Source organism: Nicotiana tabacum, chromosome 1 (genome assembly GCF_000715075.1).
Source record: "Nicotiana tabacum cultivar K326 chromosome 1, ASM71507v2, whole genome shotgun sequence".
Lineage (NCBI taxonomy): Eukaryota > Viridiplantae > Streptophyta > Magnoliopsida > Solanales > Solanaceae > Nicotiana > Nicotiana tabacum.
In genome coordinates, this window is record NC_134080.1 from 184337565 (window position 1) to 184361254 (window position 23690).

At 37.2% G+C, this 23690-nt stretch overlaps 1 protein-coding gene across 3 annotated transcripts; it reads right to left on the bottom strand.

Annotated features, from left to right (window-relative positions):
• Window positions 1-14937: 14937 nt before the first annotated feature.
• On the bottom strand, window positions 14938-22713 carry LOC107814227 (polygalacturonate 4-alpha-galacturonosyltransferase). 3 transcript variants are annotated; one of them, XM_016639599.2, is made up of 11 exons: window positions 22474-22713; window positions 22278-22374; window positions 18815-18849; window positions 18650-18709; window positions 18405-18542; window positions 18215-18290; window positions 18089-18135; window positions 17575-17909; window positions 17117-17474; window positions 16244-16831; window positions 14938-15964 (listed from the first exon to the last, which is right to left on the bottom strand). In XM_016639599.2, exons 2-11 carry the CDS (start codon window positions 22369-22371, stop codon window positions 15689-15691), a joined length of 2007 nt encoding a protein of 668 aa, XP_016495085.1. In that variant the 5' UTR covers window positions 22372-22374; window positions 22474-22713; the 3' UTR covers window positions 14938-15688. The 3 variants fall into 3 exon arrangements, with proteins under 3 accessions (XP_016495085.1, XP_016495086.1, XP_075111291.1); XM_016639600.2 differs by having other exon boundaries at window positions 22517-22710; XM_075255190.1 differs by having other exon boundaries at window positions 22278-22510.
• Between the last annotated feature and the right edge of the window lie 977 nt (window positions 22714-23690).

The window sequence follows — 23690 nt, forward strand, 5'->3', positions numbered from 1 at the left end:
ATCTGGACAGAAATTAAGAGAGGAAAAACACACAGAAGCAGAAACAGAAATCTGAAAAGAAAGAAGAAAAATAGAAAAAGAAACAGAAAATAGAGCACTCATATACACATAGAGTCTGAAATAGATAATAGAAAAGGAAAAAGAAAATCTGAAACATTGTTTTTCTGGAATCTGTCCGGGTCTGTTTGTTGATACTGCTTAGTTTTAAAATCTGAAATTCTTTAAGAAGCTTTGCTCCTATGCATCTGGGTTCCTCGGGTCCTGTTTTGTTGCTCAAATCTGTGGAAACACTGGTATTTTGTTGGTTTGTTGCTGCTGTCACTGCTGAAACTTACTTCTTCTACCCTCATTTCCAGGTACATATTTTTAAGACTCATGTTGTGAAAAGAACATTGGAAGAAAAAATGAAGTTTGGGATTATGATTATGTCTTTTACTCGTTTAAATCTATTAGTTTAAATTTCAGTTTTGTTTTAGTTATTTAACAGGGTAGTATGCTTGACATAACGACTATAGTTAATCATTCCCATTTGAAGTTCGCATAAGTGTTGTAATAGTGTTATATATTTCAGAATTTCATTATGTATAGTTGTGATTGAATTATCAAGAAATAGGAAATATGGCATAAAGTTGGCCATTAATTAAGTCTTGTGGCATTGTTAGTTAAGTAAAGAATAGTATGGAAATGGCAAAAACTATATCGCTAGCCTATTTTGTCAACCATCCGATTTAGTTGTAGATCAAATGATGTTAGCTTTATTTTGTTCATACATGGCCTAATAATGGTTATGTTTATAATCAATAGTTGAAAGATGCATTAGTACAATCCGCCGTTATGTTCATAATGTTGAAATAGGGTGAATAATGTTATATGTAATATCATCTTATTAAGTCAACAGGTAGATTTGTTCTCTTTCTTAATAACAAATGGCCTAGGAATTTATACAATGCGAAAGTTAGTGTTTAGCAATAGTTCACATAGATTGAGAATCAAATTGGCTTGATTATATATATATATATATCCCAAACTCAATCATAAGCATATATATATATATATATATATCCCAAACTCAATCATAAGCAGAATTAATCAAAATAATTTCGCCTATTAGATTAAGAACAAACGATGTAAGAGTAGATTAGATTTATAATGTGTAACAATTTTAAGAGTGCAAAAACAGCATTCGTTACAAATAGAATTATGAAAATTCTTCAAAAATAGCATTCCCTGTCATGAGTCAGATTTTTTTTTAGTTTCATATACATTCGCATTTGAGTATACAAATACTGTATTTACGAGAAAAATGGTAGTATTAATCACACGTTGTTTATTTTATTCTTTAAATTAGAATGGCTCGGAGGAATATAATTTATACGCGAAAAAAATATAATTTGCGATCAACGAGGAATTTAGAGACTAAAGAAAAATATTGATTTCTCATGACTTTCACATAAAAATGCATGGACATAATAAACAATTTATGGAAAATCTATACTACTATTAAAAATATTTTGTGTGATTAGGGATGCGTTCGCGTAACCTGATTATATTTCTAAAAGCAAATTCGGATTATGCGTTCGCGCAACTTCGAGCGAACATTTAATAAAAAGGGGGTTCTTCGGAGAATATCAATATTAATTTCACATAACCCGAGATATGTTGTCCACTATTTAATCATACAAGAGCGACGAACGTTCTTAATTTTAAGCACAATTTCAAACATAAGTTTATTTTTTTTATAATAAAAATAAACAAGAAATAATATTATTAACCTTTCTGTGTACACGTATGCGTGGCACGATTTTTTACAAAGGGAATCTAATACGAATATACATACGCGTGATTCGTTTACATAATTATAAACAATCTAAACAAAAGCGGTAATAAAATTGGGCAACAAATAAAAAATGTATTTAACAAATCAAGATAATTAAGCCAAATATAAAAAATGGTTAAGCGACCGTGCTAAAACCACGGAATTCGGGAATGCCTAACAACTTCTCCCGAATTAACAGAATTCCTTACTCAGGATTTCTGGTTCGCAGAATAACAAACAGAGTCATATTCTCCTCGATTCAGGGATTAAAACCGGTGACTTGGGACGCCTTAAAATTCCCAGGTGGCGACTCTGAAACAAATAAACAAATCCCGTTTCGACTGTCCTTTAATTGGAGAAAACTCCCTACGCGCCCCCACGGGCGCGGTAAAAAGGAGGTGCGACAGCTCTGGCGACTCTGCTGGGGATAAAAGTGATTTAGAACCCAGAACCACTGGTTCAGGGTTTAAGAATTCGAGCTTAAAATAACTGTTATAGTTGGCTTTATTTATTATCTGATTTTTACATGATATATGCCTAATGTGCTAAATGATGCTTTTACCGCTTTAATATTCTCTGAATTGTGTATATAAAACTGCTACGAAACCCCCTTCTTTCTGAGTCTTCTGAATTTATGGTGCACACGTGCGCGTGGCCCACCTTTCTGTTAAAGTCATACCAAATAAGATGAAGTTGGGACAAGTAACTAGGCCGGGTAGACTTTCGTGCTCCCGGTACGTTGCCCCCACTTCGGCTCAAACTGTCCGTTTGGGTGAGCCAGGTTTAGAACAATATGCCTCAGGTTTTTCACCTAGAATAACTCAGCCATGTACCGGATCCCTAGTAGGAACGTCTATTTGCATCATGTACATTTGGCCTTGGAGACTCAACACAGGGGTTGGGTCTGTCTAGGACAGGTGAACCCAAGATGAAAAGACTATCCTGATGCATCCTACTTGCTACCTGTGCATTCATTTGCCTCGGATTTGCTTGTTGACCAGCTTAATTGAAATCATTGTGAGAGCCGAGGAATAAAATGGGTTGTTTTAGAAAATTCCCAAAAAATAGTTTTAAATCTTGAAAAAAAAGTGTTAAATAAATAAAAATAATTTTTTTGATTTTGAGTGTATATTTTCAAAATGAGTCTTGATTTTGTTAAAATTAAATTTCAGATACAAAATGAGCACCATTTTTATAATATTTTTTAAATATAATGATTGTTCCATCTTTGTAAAATAAATAAAAGTATTGACAATTGCCTTACGTCCGAACTACGCAAGGTCTGATTCATGCAGGGGCATGATACGTAGGCAATCTCTATAAGATTCGACCACAATAAAAAATATATATAAGAAAATAAAATGAAATAAGAGTGAACAACAATAAGAAAAGCTGGGATGACACAAGCAGCCAAGCAAATGCATAATAGAAATGGGTTATTTGTCTAGGAGCATTGCATCTCAACGTGTAATTATATATGTGTTAAACTCTCAAAACTAACAAGTTTTCTCATTTCCAGAATTCAAGCAATTAGTTTCTTTAAAGAGTATACTGGCATATTATCATTATCACACGAGATCAAAAGGACCAATACCCGAAAGTATGTCTATCCCAAATGTTGACACAGGTATTGAGCTAGAGGAGATGGATGTCGGGAAAATGAAAGAAGAGATGTTTAAACTCAAGCAACAAATGGCTGAGATGTACCAGGCCTGGTCAACAGGACAGTCACCCTCATCTTACCCAACTAACCCTGCTCCATCAATGGCCCAAACTCAGGATAATCTTACCACTGAATTATCCCCAAATTTCCCCATCTACCAACACTACCGAGGCACCACCTCTCAGACACCGCAGTCTCCCCCTCCTAAACCAGTTCCATACTTTCCTCCACCTGTAACTCCTGTCTTTGTGACACCTCCCACAGCTACACTCCACAAATCTCCTAGTGAGCCTACATTCCAGGCCCAGGACAACCAATATTACCCCCCGGAGCCCACCCTCAAAGCCTCCGAAATCCATTCAACTACTCCTCATTTTGACCTCCCAACCGAAATTGACAGGCCAGCCAAAAATGCTGAACAAGAAGAGATGTTCAGGAAGGTCAAAAGCCTAGAACAATCGTTCCGAGACATGCGAGGGTTAGGTGGGCAAGTCAGTGTAGCATACAAGGATTTGTGTTTGTTCCCAAATGTACAATTACCAGTTGGCTTCAAGATGCCTAAATTTGACCTATACAATGGGCACGGCGACCCAGTAGCCCACTTAAGGGGTTTCTGCAGCAAGATGCGAGGAGCTGGGGGAAAGGACGAATTATTGATGGCTTACTTCAGTCAAAGTTTAAGCGGATCAGCTTTGGAGTGGTATACACGCCAGGACCATGGGAGATGGTACACCTGGGATGACCTGGCACAGGCATTCGCATACCATTTCCAATACAATCTGGAAATCATCCCAGATCGACTATCTTTGACAAAATTTGAGAAAAAACACAGTGAAAGTTTAAGAAAGTATGGCTTCCGGTGGAGAGAACAGGCAACAAGAGTAGATCCTCCTATGAAGGAGAGTGAAATGGTAGACTACTTCCTTCAAGCCTTGGAACCAACTTACTATGCCCATTTGGTTTCAGCGATAGGAAAATCATTCAACGAAGTAGTGAAGATGGGAGGTATGGTGGAAGAAGGCCTCAAGACAAATAAAATCATGAGCTATTCGGCTATTAAGTCAACTACTCAAGCTATTCAAGGCGGGGTAGGAGGAATCGGAAGAAAGAAGAGGGAGGAAGCAGCGGTAGTTGATTCAGGAACTTGGTCGGGATCCAAAGGTTCACCTCCTTACTATAATCAACATCGACCTCACCAATCAACTCACCACCACAATTCACCTCAACACTACTATCACCCTTCGGAACCTCATTTTTCCATCAACCATGCACAAGCATACAATCATCCACCTGCTCATGCTAATTGGCGTGCTCCTGTCATACCAAGTACCTACCCTTATCCGCGAGCCCACTCCGGACCAGGTTTCACACCTAGTCCAGTATTCAGGGGTGAAAGGGGGCAGAAAAAGAAAACCTACACTCCATTGGGAGAGTCCTACACTAGTCTGTTCCACAGGCTGAGACAGCTGGACATGCTAAGACCAATACAATCTAAGCTACCCAATCCTCCTCCAAAGAATCTGGACTACACCATTAGCTGTGAGTATTGTTCCGGTACACCAGGCCATGATACAGAAAAATGCGGGCATTTAAAAAATACAATACAAGAACTGATTGATACTAATAAAATCGAGGTTCAAACCCCCGAAGCTCCCAATATCAACAGATTCTACACTTTTGTACGGTATGTACTGATACTACACTTCTGTACGGTGTGTACAGATTCTTTGAAGTGGAGCTGTTGGTAACGTTGGGTGCTGCTTCGAAAGATGTTCGTGCATTTCGGATATAGCTGCCACTTGTACTTGGTAGCTTAGGTTTTACTATTCTGTTTATGTATCTTTCGAACAGAACGTGTGTTTATTCGTACTAAGTTTTTAAATTCCAAGTCTTAGAAGCTCATGAGTCGGACTACCAGGTCTTGGATAAATTTGTAAATATTCAGTTATCTATTCTCTATTCTCTTATAATCTCAGTTGAGTTCTATTTACTGTTAGTTGGCTTACCTAGCAGGTTGAGTTAAGTGTCATCACGACTTGTGATTTTTGGGTCGTGATAAGGTGGTATCAGAGCACTAGATTCGTAAGTTCTACGAGTCATGAGCAAGTGTCTAGTAGAGTCCTGCAGATTAGTATGATGACGTTTATACCTATCTTCGGGAGGTTATAGGGCATTTAGGAAAAATTTCCCTTTCTTCTTTCCTTATCGTGCGACCTTATTTTAGCTTGAAACCTACGACTTTGACTCTTCTCGATCTCTCATATGTGATGTTTTGCGCTCAGTATTCGGTACGTGTCGATGATTGGTGATGTTGTAGATAGATTATGACGGGTTATGGATGCTTGATTATCATTGCGATGTGTTGTCTAGCCTCAAAAGCAGATGCAATGTTAAATCTTCTAGCCGTTCATTTGGGGTATAAGGCAGGTTCATATGTTTGGTTGGTAAGCACGGATTTGGGATTATTGGCTGGTGGCCAGGCTATTGTGACTAAGGTGGGTTCATGGCAAGGTGTCGATTTGAGTATAATCGGTGGACCATCTCCTGTATGATGAGTTTGGATTGTGTCTCGTATGAGGTTTCCATTCGGCGGAGTGCATATGTCATCAGTTTAGAGCATTTGGGGAAGTTGTTTGACTATTGCAATGATGGGTAAGCGCTTGGCATAGTCTTCTAGGTGTTCTATGATCAGCATTGCAGGAGTTTTGAAGTATTCAGCTAAATAGTCGTGCAGTATCGGGGCATGCTGTAACGATATGGTACTTTGGGTTGCTGATGAGGTGTTCTATGGCTTCGAGCTAAGTGGTGGAGTCTGCTAATGACGATCGGATTGTAGGATCTTAGGTTGTATCAGTTTCCGGACCAAGAGATTGCTTGGTTATTTCTTTGAATGGGCATATGCTGGTGAAGCACGGGTTGCTCGACGCATATTAGCTATGTAGTGAAGATTAGAGTAAGATAAGTGGTTATCGGGAAGGTTCTTGAGAGTTCCAAGTCTTATGTAGCCTTTAAGGATTTTTGAATTTTTCTACGGGTGGGCTTGAAAACGGTAACGAATGGTAATTGGATCTTCGGTATTTCCTTGTCAAGAAAGGTCTATAGGTCAATGCTAGGGTAATGCAAGAAATGGCTTCGGGTTCCCAGGAAGTTCCCTCGGGCTGTTTATATCGGATTGAGTTACTCTCTGGTTGGCGGTCTGCGTGACTCGGTTGAGTTAGAGGGATTGGTTCTGATTACTTGATTATGTGTTACTGTGTTCCAAAGAATTTATCATGGTTATGACCACGGGCGGAGCTAATTTTTTCCACAGGTATAGAGGCTATATTGCCTGTGGTGATGTTCTCCTGGATGAAGTTAAATGAAAGATTCTTGGTTGATAAGGTGTTCAATTTGCTTATGGTTTAGAGTTGGCTATGAGATTCTCATAGTGCTGCGAGTTAGCACATTAGAGGCGATGCACCGTGTGGGGTTGAAAAGTTGCATGTACAAGGTTGCAGATAGTTTCGGAGGGAATGATATGAGTTCTTGATATCTCGGACAATTTCGGGTGTTTAAGGTTTTGTTGGCACTATATGTTCCCATCGGAGTAGAGTTCGTCTGTTAGAAGGTACATTGTGTTTTGACTTATGAGCAATTTTTCCATGGGAAGATGGAGTATGAGTTACATATCAGCCATTTGAGTAGCGAATTTGGAAATTGGGTATAAAGATTCTAGTATCGTGAGGTTTAGAGACCGGATGTTCTTGTTGGCAGACTATTCCTTAATTGTGAGTTGTGAAGAAATGTGGAGGATTGGATGATTGATGGTAGGTGTTATGGAAAGGTTGTTATAGACTTTTGGAAGGTTTATTACATATTGAGGATGATCGGAAATTGGTTTGGGAGTTGCTTTTGAGCTTAGTGAGAATTTGTATTCTCTATCGGATTGAATTTGTTTGTTCTTGCACAGTTGTTATCACATGTATATCATCAGGCGGAATGGATGTTATTCACGCCTGGGTTTATGTTATATGTTTCTCTTTTATACTATGACGGATTGTGAGGGTTACATGATTCTTCGCACACATATTGTGATTCAGTTTAGACCTCATGGCACTATGGGCGAAGTGGCATTTGTGATGTTGATTTGCTTATTGCATCATAGTTGTGCTTGTCTTTCTCAGTATTATTTGTTCCTAATGATTTTCCCCATAGTTATATTTTTGTGCACTTTATTGTGCTTAATGTTGACGCACATGTGATCAGTGAGCCCGAGTATTATGGCTCGAAGGGTACCCTATGTGGATTGATATGATGGGATCGGGTTGCACGCCGCAACGGTACAGTGGTGAGATGAGGATCCTTATTTATATTTCGTGTATTTTGCTTTCACCTTGTTGAAAATAGTTCATAGTAAAATGCTTAAATTTCCCTACCTACTTAACTTGCTTAGTAGTTTTCTTACTGTTATCTATCATGTCTGAATTACTACTTGTTAGTGTACAGAACCGGGTTGTGTGGGGATCTATATGATCATTGTTGGTACTTGTCGGTGTGGCTGCTTGTATTGGCTGAGATGAGGCTTCTAGACCTGAGATTTGCGCTATTGTATTGGGATAAGGAATGTTTGGAAGAATAACACGATATTTTTTTGAGGATTTGGATAGTGGCCCTGGTCGGGCGAGTGAGTTTCTTGGATTATTGATCCGATGAGTGGTTAAGCGGTTATGCTTGTTTCTTTCATCATCGGTAGGGTATGAAGGTTTTGTACGAGGTTTTAATCGATATGAGGTTTGCTACCGGCACTAGATTTGTTTTGGACAGTAATGGTGGTCAGCAATTCCTACTGTGAGTGTTGAAGTGATGGGGGTATATCATGTGATTACATCTTGGGTTATGGTTATGACATGATATAGCTTGTTCAGACTTATATAGTGTGTAGATGTGGGATTCGGGCCTTGTAATGAATTCTGGATGATAGAGATTGGGTTCTAAGGTTTAAGGACCAATGTCGAAATAAGGATCTCTAGTTATCTTGAGTTGGCGGACTTATGTGGATCAAGGTGACGTGGGATCACCCCCCCACATTGATGCATAGTAAGGTTACACCATGATTTGATAGCTTTGGAACGACTCCTGGCACGTTCGAGGACAAACGTGTGTTTAAGTGATGGAGGATGTAACGACTCGACTAGTCGTTTTGAGTATTTGCGCTTCGCTCAGTAGTTTATGGGCGTGAGTAGCTCTGTATGATGTATTTTGACTTATGTAAATCGTCAGTTTTAGTTTTCATGTTATTCGGGACTGATTTAGAAAAATGATTCTCAACTAGGGAGCTTTAAATTTGAAAGAGTTGACCGAGCTTGACTTTTTAGTATTTGACCTTAGATTGGAATTTTGATGGTTCTATTAGCACCGTTGGGTAATTTTGGACTTAGGAGCTTGTCCGGGTTATGATTTAGAGGTCCATAGTAGAATTTGGCTCGAAAAGGCGAAAGTTGAATTTTTTGAAAAGTTTGACCGAGAGTGGATTTTTTGATATCAAGGTCGGATTTCAATTTCGGAAGTTGGAGCAGGCCCGTAATGTCAAATGTGATTTGTGTGAAAAACTGAGGTCAATCGAACGTGATTTGATGTGTTTCAGCATCGGTTGTGGAAGTTTGAAGTTCATTGATTTTTGGATTGAGGTGTGATTCGTCGTTTCGATATTGTTATGTGTGTTTTAAGGCCTTGATTAATTTCGTGTTATGTTATAAGACTTATTGGTATGTTTGGACGTGGTCCCGAGGGGCTCGAGTGAGTTTCGGATAGGTTTGGGTTGTGTTGCGCTCGCTTTTTTTAATGTTTCGACGTTGTTTCTTCAAGCATAAATGGTACTACATTAAGCAAATGAGCTCCAATTTCTGTTTTTATTGAAGCATTAGATCCGCATCGTAATTTCGGAGCCATAGCAAAAAGAATCATCGAATTTGGACATCATATGAGGAGTTTATGGTCATTTTATTAAGAATTGGGTTGCTAGATTTTTTTCAGATTAATTACGAAATTGCTACTGACTTCGTATTTAAAAATTTGCACTATTTTCAAATATTCAAACCAATATATCTCCTTCAATATAAGGTCAAATGGAGTGATTCAAGAGCCTAACTTGACTAAAATTTCACAAGGAATCCATTGGAGGCATCAAAAACGAGTTTTGAGATCATTTGGTAGAAGAAACGAGGCAGAATAGTGTTAAAATAGAGGTTTTATTCATTTAGCATATTTTGAGTTGGGGAGCTCGAAATTGGGCAATTTTTTAGGCGATTTTCACTATATGAATTGGGGTAAGTATTTTTTACTCGCTTTTGGTTATATTTCATGAATCTATCTTCGATTTTAGCTTTTGGTTGATGAATTTTAAAGAGAAAATTAGGGGTTTTGGCATAATGTTTCATAATATGAATTTTTGAGTTTTGAATATCGATTTGGAGTCGGAATTGAGTGAAACTAGTATGGTTGGACTCGTAATTGAATTTGTTGTCGGATTTTATGAGTTTTTGGGGTTCCGAGGCATGGCCCCGGGTGTGATTTTTGGCCAGATTTGGGATTTGATTTAGGATTCGATCTTTATCATTTGGAATTGTTTCCTTGGGCTTTATTTGATGTATTTGAGTTGCTTTTAGATAGTTTTGAGTCGTTCAGAGGTCACTATGCGCGTGATGGCATTTTTGGAGCATCGCATGGCTTGCTCGGTATTGTAATTTGCTTGTTCGAGGCAAGTGTTTTGCCTAGCTTTGTTGAGGGAATTTTTCCTCCTATTTATCATTGTTTGCTACATGCGGGGGTGATACATATATGAGGTGACGAGTGTGTATGTATGTGCCAGGATTAATCATGCTCGGAGGGTGGATTATGTTATATTTGTGTTTGTAAAATTCCGTGACATACTGCTTAATGCCTTACTTGACTCTTAGATACTAAGGACATAATATTAAATGATAGAAATCAAGACTTAGTTTATTATAACTTGATCAAACTTGATGGAAATTGTGAGAATACATTGATGTGTCTAATTTGGTCACCTCTATGCGAAATTATTACTACATTACTACAACTGATATTTTTGTGATGCTAGACTCTATACTTGTGTTGTGGGTCATTTATGAGATACGTGAAAGTATTTGAATAATACGGTACTTGAGGGTTGTTGAACCATTGTTAACTTGAAAATTTGTGATTTGGAATTTGTTTGGAATATTCGTTTGAACACTCTCCTCAATGTTATTTATACTTTCTGCCTTGCCATTTTATTGATATTCATATGCTTGGTAAGGAAGATTGTGAAGCACGAAGGGTGATGCCATGTCATTTTATATTCATTATCATGTGAGGAAGAGTGTAAATCACGAAGGGTGATGTCGTACCATTTTATATTTATTATCATGTGAAGAAGAGTGTAAAGCACGAAGGGTGATGCCATATCATGTTATTGAGAGTAAAAACATGAAGGGTGATGTCGTGCCATATCATTTGGGAGTAAAAGCATGAAGGGTGATACCATGCCATATCATTTGAGAGTAAAAGCACGAAGGGTGATGCCGTGCCATTTAATTTATATTGTCATGATTGTGTGCTATCGAGAGGTCATGGTATGATGGGTGTTTCCGTGCAGGCGAGGATGAGGGACATGCATTATATTTGATATCAGTTTTTCGTGTATACGTTCATGTCTTTACCTTGAACTGTTATTGTCGTAATTATAAACCTGACTTGTTGATGTTGTTCTGTCATTGATCTCTATTTCAATTGTTGTCGTGTTGCTCATACCTTCTACTTGCTTAACTTGCAAATACCATGCATATTTCCTGTTTTTATAATTATACTCATATTATATCTATTCTGTAGCACTTAGTATAAGCCTTCTACCATGTTAGCCATTCATTCCCTTACTTGTCAACTTGTAAAGATCACGTGTTTCCGTCTTATTTGTTATATTTGTACTTAGGCCTTCAATATGCTAGTTAATTGAAGTGATATTTCTTGTTTTCTAAATTGTTGTTAGTAGTCACGTGCTTTCCGCTTAGTGTTTTACTGTTGCCCACATGTGTATCTTTGTCCATTGTTGTTAATTGAGTATTCCCTGCTTTGTAATTTATGTTATCGATATTTCTGTCATCTGGTTGGTTCTGTTACTCGTACATTTGGGAGGATGAGTTGAACACACAAAGGATGTTGCCGTGCTAATTGATTTGTCACAAAATTATTCATATATATGGTGAGGCAAAGATAGAAGCACGAAGGGTGTTACCATGCCGTTTGATTCGATATCTTGGATATACTTCTCGTACCAGGAAAGATTGTAAATCTTCTTCTGTGATTCCTTTTAGTAATTGTTGAATGTCTCGCCAAGTTGTATATGGCACTTTTAACTGTTATGCTTTGAACTACTTTACTGTTAATCTAATGTACAGGTTATAACAATAAGCATTTTTTAACTAAAAGCATCGTCACTACTTCGACGAGGTTAGACAAAATACTTACCTGTACATGGGGTCGGTTGTACTGATCTACACTTCTGTACGATGTGTACAGATTCTTTGGAGCGGAGCTGTTGGCGATGTCGGGTGCTGCTTCGGAAGATGTTCGTGCGTTTCGGATATAACTGCCACTTGTCCTTAGTAGCTTAGGTTTTACTATTCTGTTTATATATCTTTCGAACAGAACGTGTATTTATTCGTACTAGGTATGTAAATTCCAAGTCTTAGAAGCTCGTGTGTCGTACTACCAGATCTTGGGTAAATTTATAAATGTTCAGTATCTATTCTCTATTCTCTTATAATCTCAGTTGAGTTGTATTTTTGTTAGTTGGCTTACCTAGCAAGTTAAGTTAGGTGCCATCACGACTTGTGGTTTTTGGGTCGTGACAGTTTCATTTATGAGACTATGAAGACTTCAAGAAATATTCTCCTTGCGTGTCCACTAAACTTGTTCAGAGTTGAATGATTTTGAGGTTTGTATCAATCGATCATTGTTGTCTCGACAAAATTGTCCTCGGCCTGTACTATCAATGTCATATTCATACTTCTTTATTTTGAAAGAACAAGACCTCAGCTACACTTTGATCTTTTTACGACAAGTGATTCAAGACGATAGAGTCTCGTGCTAATAACGTATCATGAATAATAAAAGAAGAAGAATAATATTGCAGAGAAAAGTAAGGAGAGAGAATTCTTGTCGATTTGGGATGAATTATAATAGAATATGACCCTTCTATTTATGGGGAATAAGTGACTTAGCCACCAAGTAAAATACCTACAATCTCTCTAAAATATAGACATTCACCTTAAATAAAACTCTATTTATAACATATATAATCTTGTTGGAATAAATGATAATTTTGGAGTTTATTATTGATTTCTACTAAATATTTCGAATAATTGCAATTATTAATTTAAGCTTTTGAAAGCTAGAGATATAATATAGAACATTATTATAGGATAAGCCAATTCGATGTCATGATTCCATTTCATCTGACCGATCCCCACAACCACCAATTGGATGTTAAATATCAACTGTAAAATTGGAGATAAACATCAAGACTTTTGGCAAGCTGTTACTTTTTCCCCAATGGCTAGCTTTTAAATTTTGATCAAGTGTTGTAAGGAAGTGAACAAAATACACTTAGTATTTCAACCATTTTATTTAAAGGTATTTAAATTGACACGAAGTTAAAAAAATACCTTAAAAAAATATTATGATCTTAATATGTTATGATATTTTTATATTTACAAAGTTATGTCACTAATGATAAAATGGAAATTCTAAGACTAAACTGATTCCAACAAAAGAGACGTTTCATGAACAGAATAAAAATGAAAGTATATCGTATAAAGTGAGATGGAGTAATACATTTGTACGCGAAGTACCAACTCCATCCACCTAACACATTATTTCATTATTTTATTATATATATATATATATATATATATATATATGCCCTTTCACCTTCTTTTAAACTTGGAAAAACCATCTCATCCTCCCAAAAGCCACTCTGCCTTTTGACACGTAAATACATGGATGGGCTAGAAATTCTTGGCAAAAGAACAGTAGAAGAAGCTTACAACTTCACCAACATTCTTCCAAAATCAGAAAATGATTCAAAGTCAAGTACTCTACTTTCTCTCTACAAAGATATTCCTCTTAACCTCACCAACAACACCTTTATACGCCTTTTCATGCCATCAGATCTAACCCAAAACATTAAGCCACCACTAATTATATTCTTTCATGAAGATGGTTTCATAATTTTAAGTGTAACTTCTGTTATTTATTACATGGCAACAAGATTATACCATTACACATGAATGATTGATGTGGTCGTTAGCATTACCAAAGGGTGTTGATATAGATCATGAGTATTCTAATCCGCTGATCGAAGGGTCCGAAATGCACGAAAAGATCGAACGATTTACCAAAATGTTTGATCAGAGGGTAGGCAATTAACCCACTAGTTGATAGGCAAAAGTAATTACTCCCTCTGTTTCAATTTAGATGAAACACTTCCCTATTAATTCGTTCAAAAAAAAAATGACACATTTTTACAATTGGAAATAATTCAACTTTAAACTCTTCATATTTATCCATTTAACCCTTAATAAGAAGCTTTTATAATCACACAAATGTCATGGTCCCACAAAGGTTTTACTCCTTAATACTTTTAAGACCATAAATTTCAAAAGTCTTTTTTTTTTCTTAAACTCCGTACCGAGTAAAATTACCTCATCTAACTTAAAATATAGGGGGTAATAAAGTTGTTAGAGACACGTGGAGTGCACGTGGTGGAGGAGTTTTATTGAAATAGAGTACGATGGTGCTGAGATATTTGATCCTCAAATTGCCCAAGCCTTTTATGACTTGGTCAAGGATATTGTTAATGCTGCTAGTACTCGAGCATTTGACAGCAATAACGCAGGCAAATAAGTCAAGCATTAAGAATGAGATCAACGATTCTAAGTTCTTTTTTCATTATATGGAAAGACTTTTACGTCTCAAATCTATCTACTTTATAGAATTCATTAGGTACTGAAGCCACCTTTTCATGGCAAGATCACAAGTGAAAAGTACACAATAAGTAAAGGCATAATACAACCGAGACATTGGACAAAAAACGAGATTCAACTAAATTAGATACTTCTGAAAGTATGTTTGATCCATCACTACTTAAAGTAAATATTGCATAATCCTCTCCTCTGAGAATTAAGAATATGTAGGTGCTAATACTCCCTTTTAACAGTATCATATTTCCCACACAACAGTTCTCTTAGTCTACTCAGCCGCTGGAACAATTCATTAGTCCTCTTCTGCTAAATGAAGTAAACACAAGCGATAGTGAGCTTATTCAAGCAGCCATTCTATGCAGTAGCGGATGTAGCTTTTGACAATAAAAAGAAGTGTACCCACTCATGCATAGAAAGGACCCATAAGTTATAACCTTGTGTAACAAGTTGAAATAAATAGATCATCAGAATCACTATCACAATATTTAGCACAGAAAAAAATATCATGATCTATTTAGCAGAGGAAACAAAATCAAAGATATGATATAGTTTGAGAAGACAAACCTCAAACCTAATCTAGAGGATATCTCCTAATGGAGCATGAAACATAAAAGGGCATTCTGGTGCACTAGGCTCCCGTTACACATGAGGTCCCGAGAAGGGCCGGACCACATTGGGGTCTTAGGTACGCAGCCTTAACCTTGCATTTCTTCACGAGGTTGTTTCCGCGACGAACCCATAACCTCCTGGTCACATAGTGGCACCTTTGATCCTTGCGCCAAGGCTCCTCTTCAGGATCATGAAACATAAGAAGAAACTATATTCCTTCAACTCCAGAAATGCAAAATACAGCATCATCTAAGTGGCTAAACTTGCACGAGCCACTTCGATTTAATTCAACAATACACACCAGTTATTGTTCAAAGAATATACTGAATCAGAATATTACAAACTCTCCTTCACCCTAATCATACATCTCCATGCAAAAGGATTGGTTGCTGGTGAAAAAGGCAGCAGACATCAGAACCGAAAAACGAATACAAGTGAATCAGGCGAAGAATAAAGAATCAAGGGGGTTGTTTCAAAACGGAGACAAGAACATAGCTGTATATGGAGCTCTTCTGTCAAGACGGTCATAGAAATGTGACTATGCAGAGCAGACCAAACTGCACTTTTAAATTCATCACTCCTTCATTCACCTAGTTTGCAGCTGCGAATGTATGGATGATCAAATTTAATATATTTTGCCCAGTATGACCTGTACTTTGTCATTGCCAACTCTAGCCATGGTTTCATGTTCCCATTGTAATGTATCACAGCTGCATTCTCAATTTCTGACCTATCGATGCTTGGGCTGTAACCCAAACCTAGAACATGCCATGACTTATTCAGCGGATGTGTAAGCCCGTAAAATGTCATTAGCCCTGGAGGTAGTGTCCCTAGCTTCCAGAGGACCCTGTCTTCATTCTAATGCAAATGAAGAAAAGAAACAATCAACTTAGTAAGATCCCCTGAAAATTAAGATTCTTCTATAAGTGTGGTATTGGGAGAGAGGCATACTACCAAATTTCACTTCAAGTAATCAATCTCTGTATTGGCGTAAAGGAACATAAGATATATGGTATAATCAACATTCTGAGCCGAAGTAAAAATAAGTTTCACATAATGGAACTCAGTGTAAAGGTACCAAAACATTATGTAAAAAATAAATATCATAGGCTGAAAGGAAGGTATAAGATCTCTCACCATGTTTTGCCACTTGTGATAAATACCAGTAATATCTCTCTTCTTCCACTCCTTCAGATCAAAGATGTTCATCCCATATGCCCACCCGCAAGCATTTGGATCAAAGTTTTTGGCAATATGGGGATTTGAAAAATTTAGATACTTGTCAAAACGGTGGAAACTCTGACCACATGTTTCAACAGCACCATTTACTTTTTCATGAAGATTTACAGACCATAGTCCCGTCAAGTCTTTCTGAACAACAATATCATCATCAAGAAAAAGGATTTTATCCAATTTGGGATAAATCTGAGGAAGATAAAATCTGAGGTGATTGAGCATTGAAAGATATTTGGGATTCCGGTACTTCAGATTAGAAGAACTAGTTGATAGCGTGGTGGAATGTGCACCCTTGAAATAGTACTCCTTCATAGCAGCAGACTCTAGCTGCCGTAGGACAGGACAGTATGAAGAATTAAGCCACTTGAACTCGTCTACATTTTCAACATGGATTGTAGCTTTTCCAGGAGGGTTCAGCAAGAACCACATATTCATAGCTCCAAAATTCAACTTATCAGTGACAAGATGAAATACATGTTTTGCTTGTTCCTGCAAAACAACAAGTGGTATTTTCAATAACCCGATATTAGCTTCTAAAATGTAGCCAACATGTTTTCTGGTGATGTCACTATCAGAAACATGCAAGATATTTAAATATATAAAAGCATAAGACTTATCATGCATTTATGAAATGCTTGTAATTGGTACCGAGGATTGAACATCATCAATTGATATCAGAAGAAAAGTAAAAAAGTCTCTCACGCATATCCATAGTAAAGACAAAAGACTGCAATGTAGATAATGGTCAGGATAATCCCAAAGAAAATTCTTTACCTTAGCATTCATGATAGTTGAGTTGACAACAACTGAAGCAGCCAAAACATTGTCAGAGAATAGGGCATAATGGAAAAGACGGGGATTTTCCAGATTCTCACGTCTAGGGAACTTTCTTTTTTCAGGAGGGAGGAGGTAATAATCAATAGTCAGACGCATGGATAAGCAGTGGATACCATTTGGAATAGTCTTTGCAGCTAATTGGCTCAAAAATATGCTCTGCCTCTTCAGACTTCTAACTTGCTCATCGGCAGACTGCAGCGTTGCTCTCAGCTTCCCAGTGACAAGCTTGCAGTCATAGAGCTGCTCTTTAGCTTTTGAAAGCACTTGGTCCATTGATTTAATCTTCTCATGTGCACTGTTTGAATACAGGAACATGAATGAGTTAATCTTTCCTTTACAAAACAGGGACAAATGAACAACGGTCAAGTATCCAAAGGTCAACAAGAATCTGCTACCTGCGAGTTAGATCAGCATCAGATGTTGCTTCACCTAATGCATGCTGACTTTCTTTAAGCCGATTCTCTAACTCTTGAGCCAAGCCAATCTTTTTCTTCATTGTTGCAATGCTTATATACAGCCTTGCCGTAACCATTTGGTCCCGCATCAAGCGTACCTTTGAATCAGTATTCTCATTTTCATTCTCTTTCCTCCATATGCTATACTTCCCCAGCACAGCAGAGTCAACTGACTTAGAGCGTTCAAGGGCAGCATTTTCAAGCTTTACGGTTACCTCATCATCTTGTTTCACTAAAGCAGCAGCATGCTTTTCGCGTCTCCTCTCTCTCAATTGCTGCATAGCACTTGAAAAGTTATAATAGCACAACCAGCTGAGGTATACAAAAGGTACAGGGGAGGATAGGAGAGAGAGACAGAAAGAGTGAATTGTAACTGAATGTGTCATCTCTCTCTGAGATAACGGAAGTGCAACAAAAGTAAATGCAAGTATAAAGTGGCTGATAATGATAGTACCCTTCTGGCCAAAAAAGCAGGTGCATCCAAAAACTGGGAATGATCATCTGCTTGGAAAAAAGTATATCTAAGTATTCATACATCTGTGAGGCACTCAAAAGTTGCCAAGATCTGAACAAACTATACCATCTACAAGATCATCCTGTTTGCCTCTGGAGATCTCTGTTTTGACATATGCAGCTATCTGATTTGGCTCATTTCCCTGTGATACATCCGACATGATAACAGATCAACATCTTGCAAGTTAGATTATTTTTCAGCAATAACTAATGGGAATAATAAAATATCCAAGCTTCAGTCTGACTCTCATTCTGACCTCTACATTATTTGTATTGCTCTTGGCCAAGCTTTCTTCGCCGACAGATTGCCATGATGCAGACAAATTCTTCTTTCTGAATGAGTCGAGACTGAAAGGTCCTAAATCATCTGCACTGGCTTTGATGACATCAAATACCTAAAAATATGCTCAATTATTGAGAGTTGCAAATTATTCTATTCTAGATGGAGACCAAAAGAACTGCTAAAAACTCAATTACAAAATCAAAATATTAGAAAACTTGCCTTTGTTGTCAACAAAGGTTTAGAATGTTGCAAAGAAAGCCTCTCTCTCCAATCTAACTCCTGCACCAGTTCTTCTTTTGATGATGAAACCAGGACAAACTTCTTACTCAACTACAATCAGCATCTTGGATCCTAATACAGTTAGTACATAATAAAGCTGGATACCTGCTTACTTGAAGTGGTTGAAAAATCACTATGATCTGTAAAAGGAACACAAAGTTGGGCTATTACAAATTATGCAACCATAGGAGGCTGTTCTAAGTGAGACAATTAAATACAATTTATGTATGTATGTAAGCATGCATGCATGCATGCATGTATATGTGTATGTGTTTGTGTGCGCGCGCGCATGTGAGTTGACAAATATATCACTAAGTGTTTTGGCATACAATACACTCAGTACCCACTTTGAACCACCACTAAAGGGGCCATTACCTTTTTCACTATGAGACGTGCTCTGACGACAGTAAAGTGGTGCCAGTTACTCAAACAATGGTTTTAAAAGTGAAAATCGTAACAAAAAAAAAAAGTGACAAGGTCCAGGGGATTGAAGCGTAAGTGTTTAAATGAAACGTACGTTTTTTTTTTTAAGTGAAGCACATATTTTGGGAAATATTAAAAATACCCAAAAATATATGAATATGGTACTATAATAATTAAATTACGATTATTCATTATTATTACAAATTTCAGCATCAAATACATAACAATGCCGATATTAATTAAACTCCTCAAAGTTGAGATTTAAATACAATAATCTCATCTAAACACTTCAATTTCACTTTCTTATAGGGGCTAAACTTGCAATTTATGCATTATGTCTACTTTGACTTATCCAGAAACTTAATGCATTGTACTGGATTAAAACTCTGCATCATGAACTACTCAAGATTGCATATCAGCTAAATTGGAACAGCACAATCTTTGTGCTTTTTTACTTCAATAGAATGTTTACTTATCCCAAAAAAAGGGGCATAGCAGCTAAATCCATACGGAGAGCTAAAAAACAGCATTTGACATACACAACAACAACAACAACCCAGTAAAATCCCACCCAGTGGGGTCTGGGGAGGGTAAAGTGTACGCAGACCTTACCCCTACCCCGGAGGGGGTAGAGAGACTGTTTCCGGAAGACCCTCGGCATTTGACATACACATGTAATTTTTTTTCTATTTTTTTCCTAGCCCTCGCCATAAACAAGTACGTATTAATATAACCCAGCTCTATGAAGTCAAGAAATCAGAGGAGCAGCATAATAAGCAAAATCAAATTCTCCTAATGCATCTATCAACGATAAAAGAAGGTAATAAGAGCCAAAAGCCAATTTTATTGTCGCATAGACACTTCCACAATTTTAACGTCTTAGATATAATGTTGTCTTAGAGGTATGGAGGCAGACCCTGGAATTTAAAGGTTGCAAGTTGAGCAGGACCAAGTCAGAATACTTAGAGTGTAAGTTCAGTGGCGAGACTCAAAGAGGGGAAGGAGAGGTGAGGCTGGACTCGTAGGTCATCCCTAGGAGAGGAAGTTTTAAGTACCTTGGATCTTTTATTCAGGGGGATGAGAGATTAACGAAGATGTCACACATCGTATTGGGGCGGGATGGATGAAATGGAGACTCGCTTCCGGTGTTTTGTGTGACAAGAAGGTGCCACCGAAACTTAAGGGTGAGTTCTACAGATTGTTGGTCAGACCAACGATGTTGTATGGGGCTGAGTGTTGGCCAGTCAAAATCGCTCATGTCCAGAAGATGAAGGTAGCAGATATTAGGATGTTGAGATGGATGTGTGGGCACACCAAGTTAGATAGGATCAGAAATGAGGTTATTCGCGACAAGGTGGGTGTGGCCCCTATTGAGGACAAGATGCGGGAAGCGCGGCTTAGGTGGTTTGGTCATGTGAGGAGGAGGAGCACAAACGCCCCGGTGAGGAGGTGTGAGAGGTTGATAGTGGAGGGTCTACGGAGAGGTAGAGGTAGGCTAAAGAAGAGGTGGGGAGAGTTGATTAGGCAAGACATGGTGCAGCTTCAGCTGACCGAGGACATGACTCTTGATAGGAAGGTATGGAGGCCGAGAATTAGGGTAGTAGAATAGGTAGTCTAGAGTGTTCATAACAGTAGTATCGGCACGCAGTCTCACTTTCTGTTGGTAGTAGGTTTTTATGACTAACCATTATTTCCTTTCATTGTTGATCACCTTAATATCTTGTTGTTTTTATTATGCTTTTATATGGCTTTTTGATATTGTCCTTTCTTGTCTATATTTTCATTAATGTAGTGCTTATGTTTTAACCGAGGGTCTATTGGAAACAACTTCTCTATCCTCACAAGGTAGGGAGATAAGGTCTGCGTATACATTACCCTCCCCAGACCCCACAGTGTGGAATAATAATGGGTATGTTGTTGTTGTTGTACATATAATGTTGTCTTAGGTTAAGCCAACTTAAAGATACTCTTATATATTGTCCGTTATGGATCAAGCACACACGATTTTCTCCAAGAAGTCTCACACCATTAAAGAGTATCTTTACACTTTACATATTGCTTCTTTTTCTTATCAACTTTCAACATGAGACTTCATTCGCACACCCAACAATCTCCCCCTCGAATTAAGTTCCATAAGACCCATCACCACAATTCTTTGACTTATTTGGATATTCACAATGTGCCACCCACATCATCCGAGTTCTTATGGCCACCAAAGCCCACAATCTTCTTTTTTGTGTGTGCATCCCCAAGCTAAAGGTAAAAGTAGTAAATCGGTGCATAGACTAGGCTTCATGCTATCACTTGGGCATCTCTATACTCGTTGCACCGAACAATTGGCTCAGATACAATTTGATGAGCTAGACCAACCTAAATACACTCTTAACATGATGTATGAAGTAGAGCTACACATCCGTTTTGGTCCAATCACGCAAGATTTTTTTTCAAAAAGCCCCGCACCATTAAGAGTATCACTACACCTTTATATGTTTTTTTTTCCTTACTAACTTCTAATGTGGGATTCTGTTTGCACACCCAATAATATAATAGTTAGGAAACTGTATTGATAGTTTGTATACTTGAGCAACAGCGCATTTTTTGTACTCTATGTGTAATTTTTTCAATTAAGGAATTGAGGAGTTTGTCACTATGAAGAAATTTATAGACTCGTTATCCACATTTAGCTCTAATCCATACATTATTCAATTAAAATTAAGCCCCAGGGGCTTAGGTCTAGTGGTAGGAGTCAGCGCGTGATTTGTGGGTTTGGCGCACGTTACGTGTTCAAATCCTGCCACAGACAAAAGCATGGCATTTAAGTGGAGAAGGGTAGAGGGGAGGGCCATTACCCGACTAGTTTTGGACCTTGCTCCAATAGCCATAGGGGATTTCTCAGTTATCAAAAAAATACTATCCAACTAAAATTAAAAAAAAAAATTAAGTTAATCTCACCAAATTCAAATCAATAAACTCAATGAAAAAAGTCTAAAAACACTTTGGGCCTCTTCACAAATATGAATCAAACATTCAAACCCAATGTTGAGTACTAACATCACTACAAAAAATTGAAGATAAACGAAAACCCACAAGTTTAGATTTATTCATTTGAAAAACTAACCCAGCAATGTGGAAAATATACACTAACCAATTGAAGTAGAGCTGTACAGGCCCAGAAATGAACAGAACACGAGAACCACAATAGGGTAGCCTACACCAGATAATCCCCTCTTCAATGCCATATCCTGTTCACATAAAACAAAAACAAAAAAAATCTCACATACAAAATGTTACCCAAATTAGATTATGTACAAAGAAAGTGAAATATAGAGAAAAATTGTTACATCGGAATGTTACAGAGTTCTCCTGCTAGAAGAAGTTCATTACCCAAAAAAGAAAAAACAGCGAATCTGAAAGTGGAATGCCTGGGTGCCTTAAACAACAATGTAATTATAACATCGTGCCCGATAAAAGGAAAGAAGTGTCTTCGAGAACCAGAAAAGGGAGAACAAGGAACGAAAGCGAATCTGAGAAATTGAGCGAGAGAAAATGGAGAGATCTTTTTCTCTCTTTTCTTGCATTTCAATTTTTTTGTTTTTCTGGTTAAGTTTTAACTGTAAATATGGTACGACACCGTTTGTTGGCCTACCTATAGCTGAAGCTTATAATCACGTGTTACTTGGGGTGGTTAAATAGATTCCTCATGAATAAATTCCTGCATCATTAATCAGAGTTATTATTGGATTAAGAGGATAATAATGTACACCATGAAACGGGAGTAATTTCTTTTTTTAATAAAGGTGATGTTTGGGTCAAATTTACATCTATTAATTATTGGGATTTTTACCTAGTCATACTATATTAGAAACTTGTTTACCTATGTTCTTTATGTTTTACAGTTTTTAATAAGTATCTAGGTTTTTCTTACAACTTGTATACATTGCTTCTTAAAAGGCTCTCACCCCATTATTAGTGCTTTTAATTATGGGATTCAATTACATCATTTTCTTTTTTTCCCTTCTCCTCTTCTCTCTCTTTTTTAAAAAAAAATCAAAATTCCTTAATCTACATCCACAATCTCCATCTTCTCTCTTCACTATTGCCTACAGCTTTATATTATAAAAAATATTCAGAAATTGTATGATAATTGTATCATAATTGTAGTTGAATTGTATCAGATACATCAATGCCTAAAACACAAATGTATCATACTTGTATCACAATTCAATCTAACTTGTATCTGATACATTAATATCCAAAATAATACCTGATACAATACTAATAAATTAATATACAATTATCATATTTGTGATACAAATTGTGAAATTCATCACAATTTCACAACTGCTCGTAACATATATAATTATCATAAATTTGTAATGCAAGTCCTGCAAAAAATATGATACATATACAATTATAATACAATTACGATACATTTCTAAAAATTGTGATACAATTATGATCTTTATTTTCCTCAAGTTTCAATCACAACTCTACATTAAACATTTAATATAATAGTATTAGTATTGTATTAGTGTTGTATCCACAACTTACCCACAAC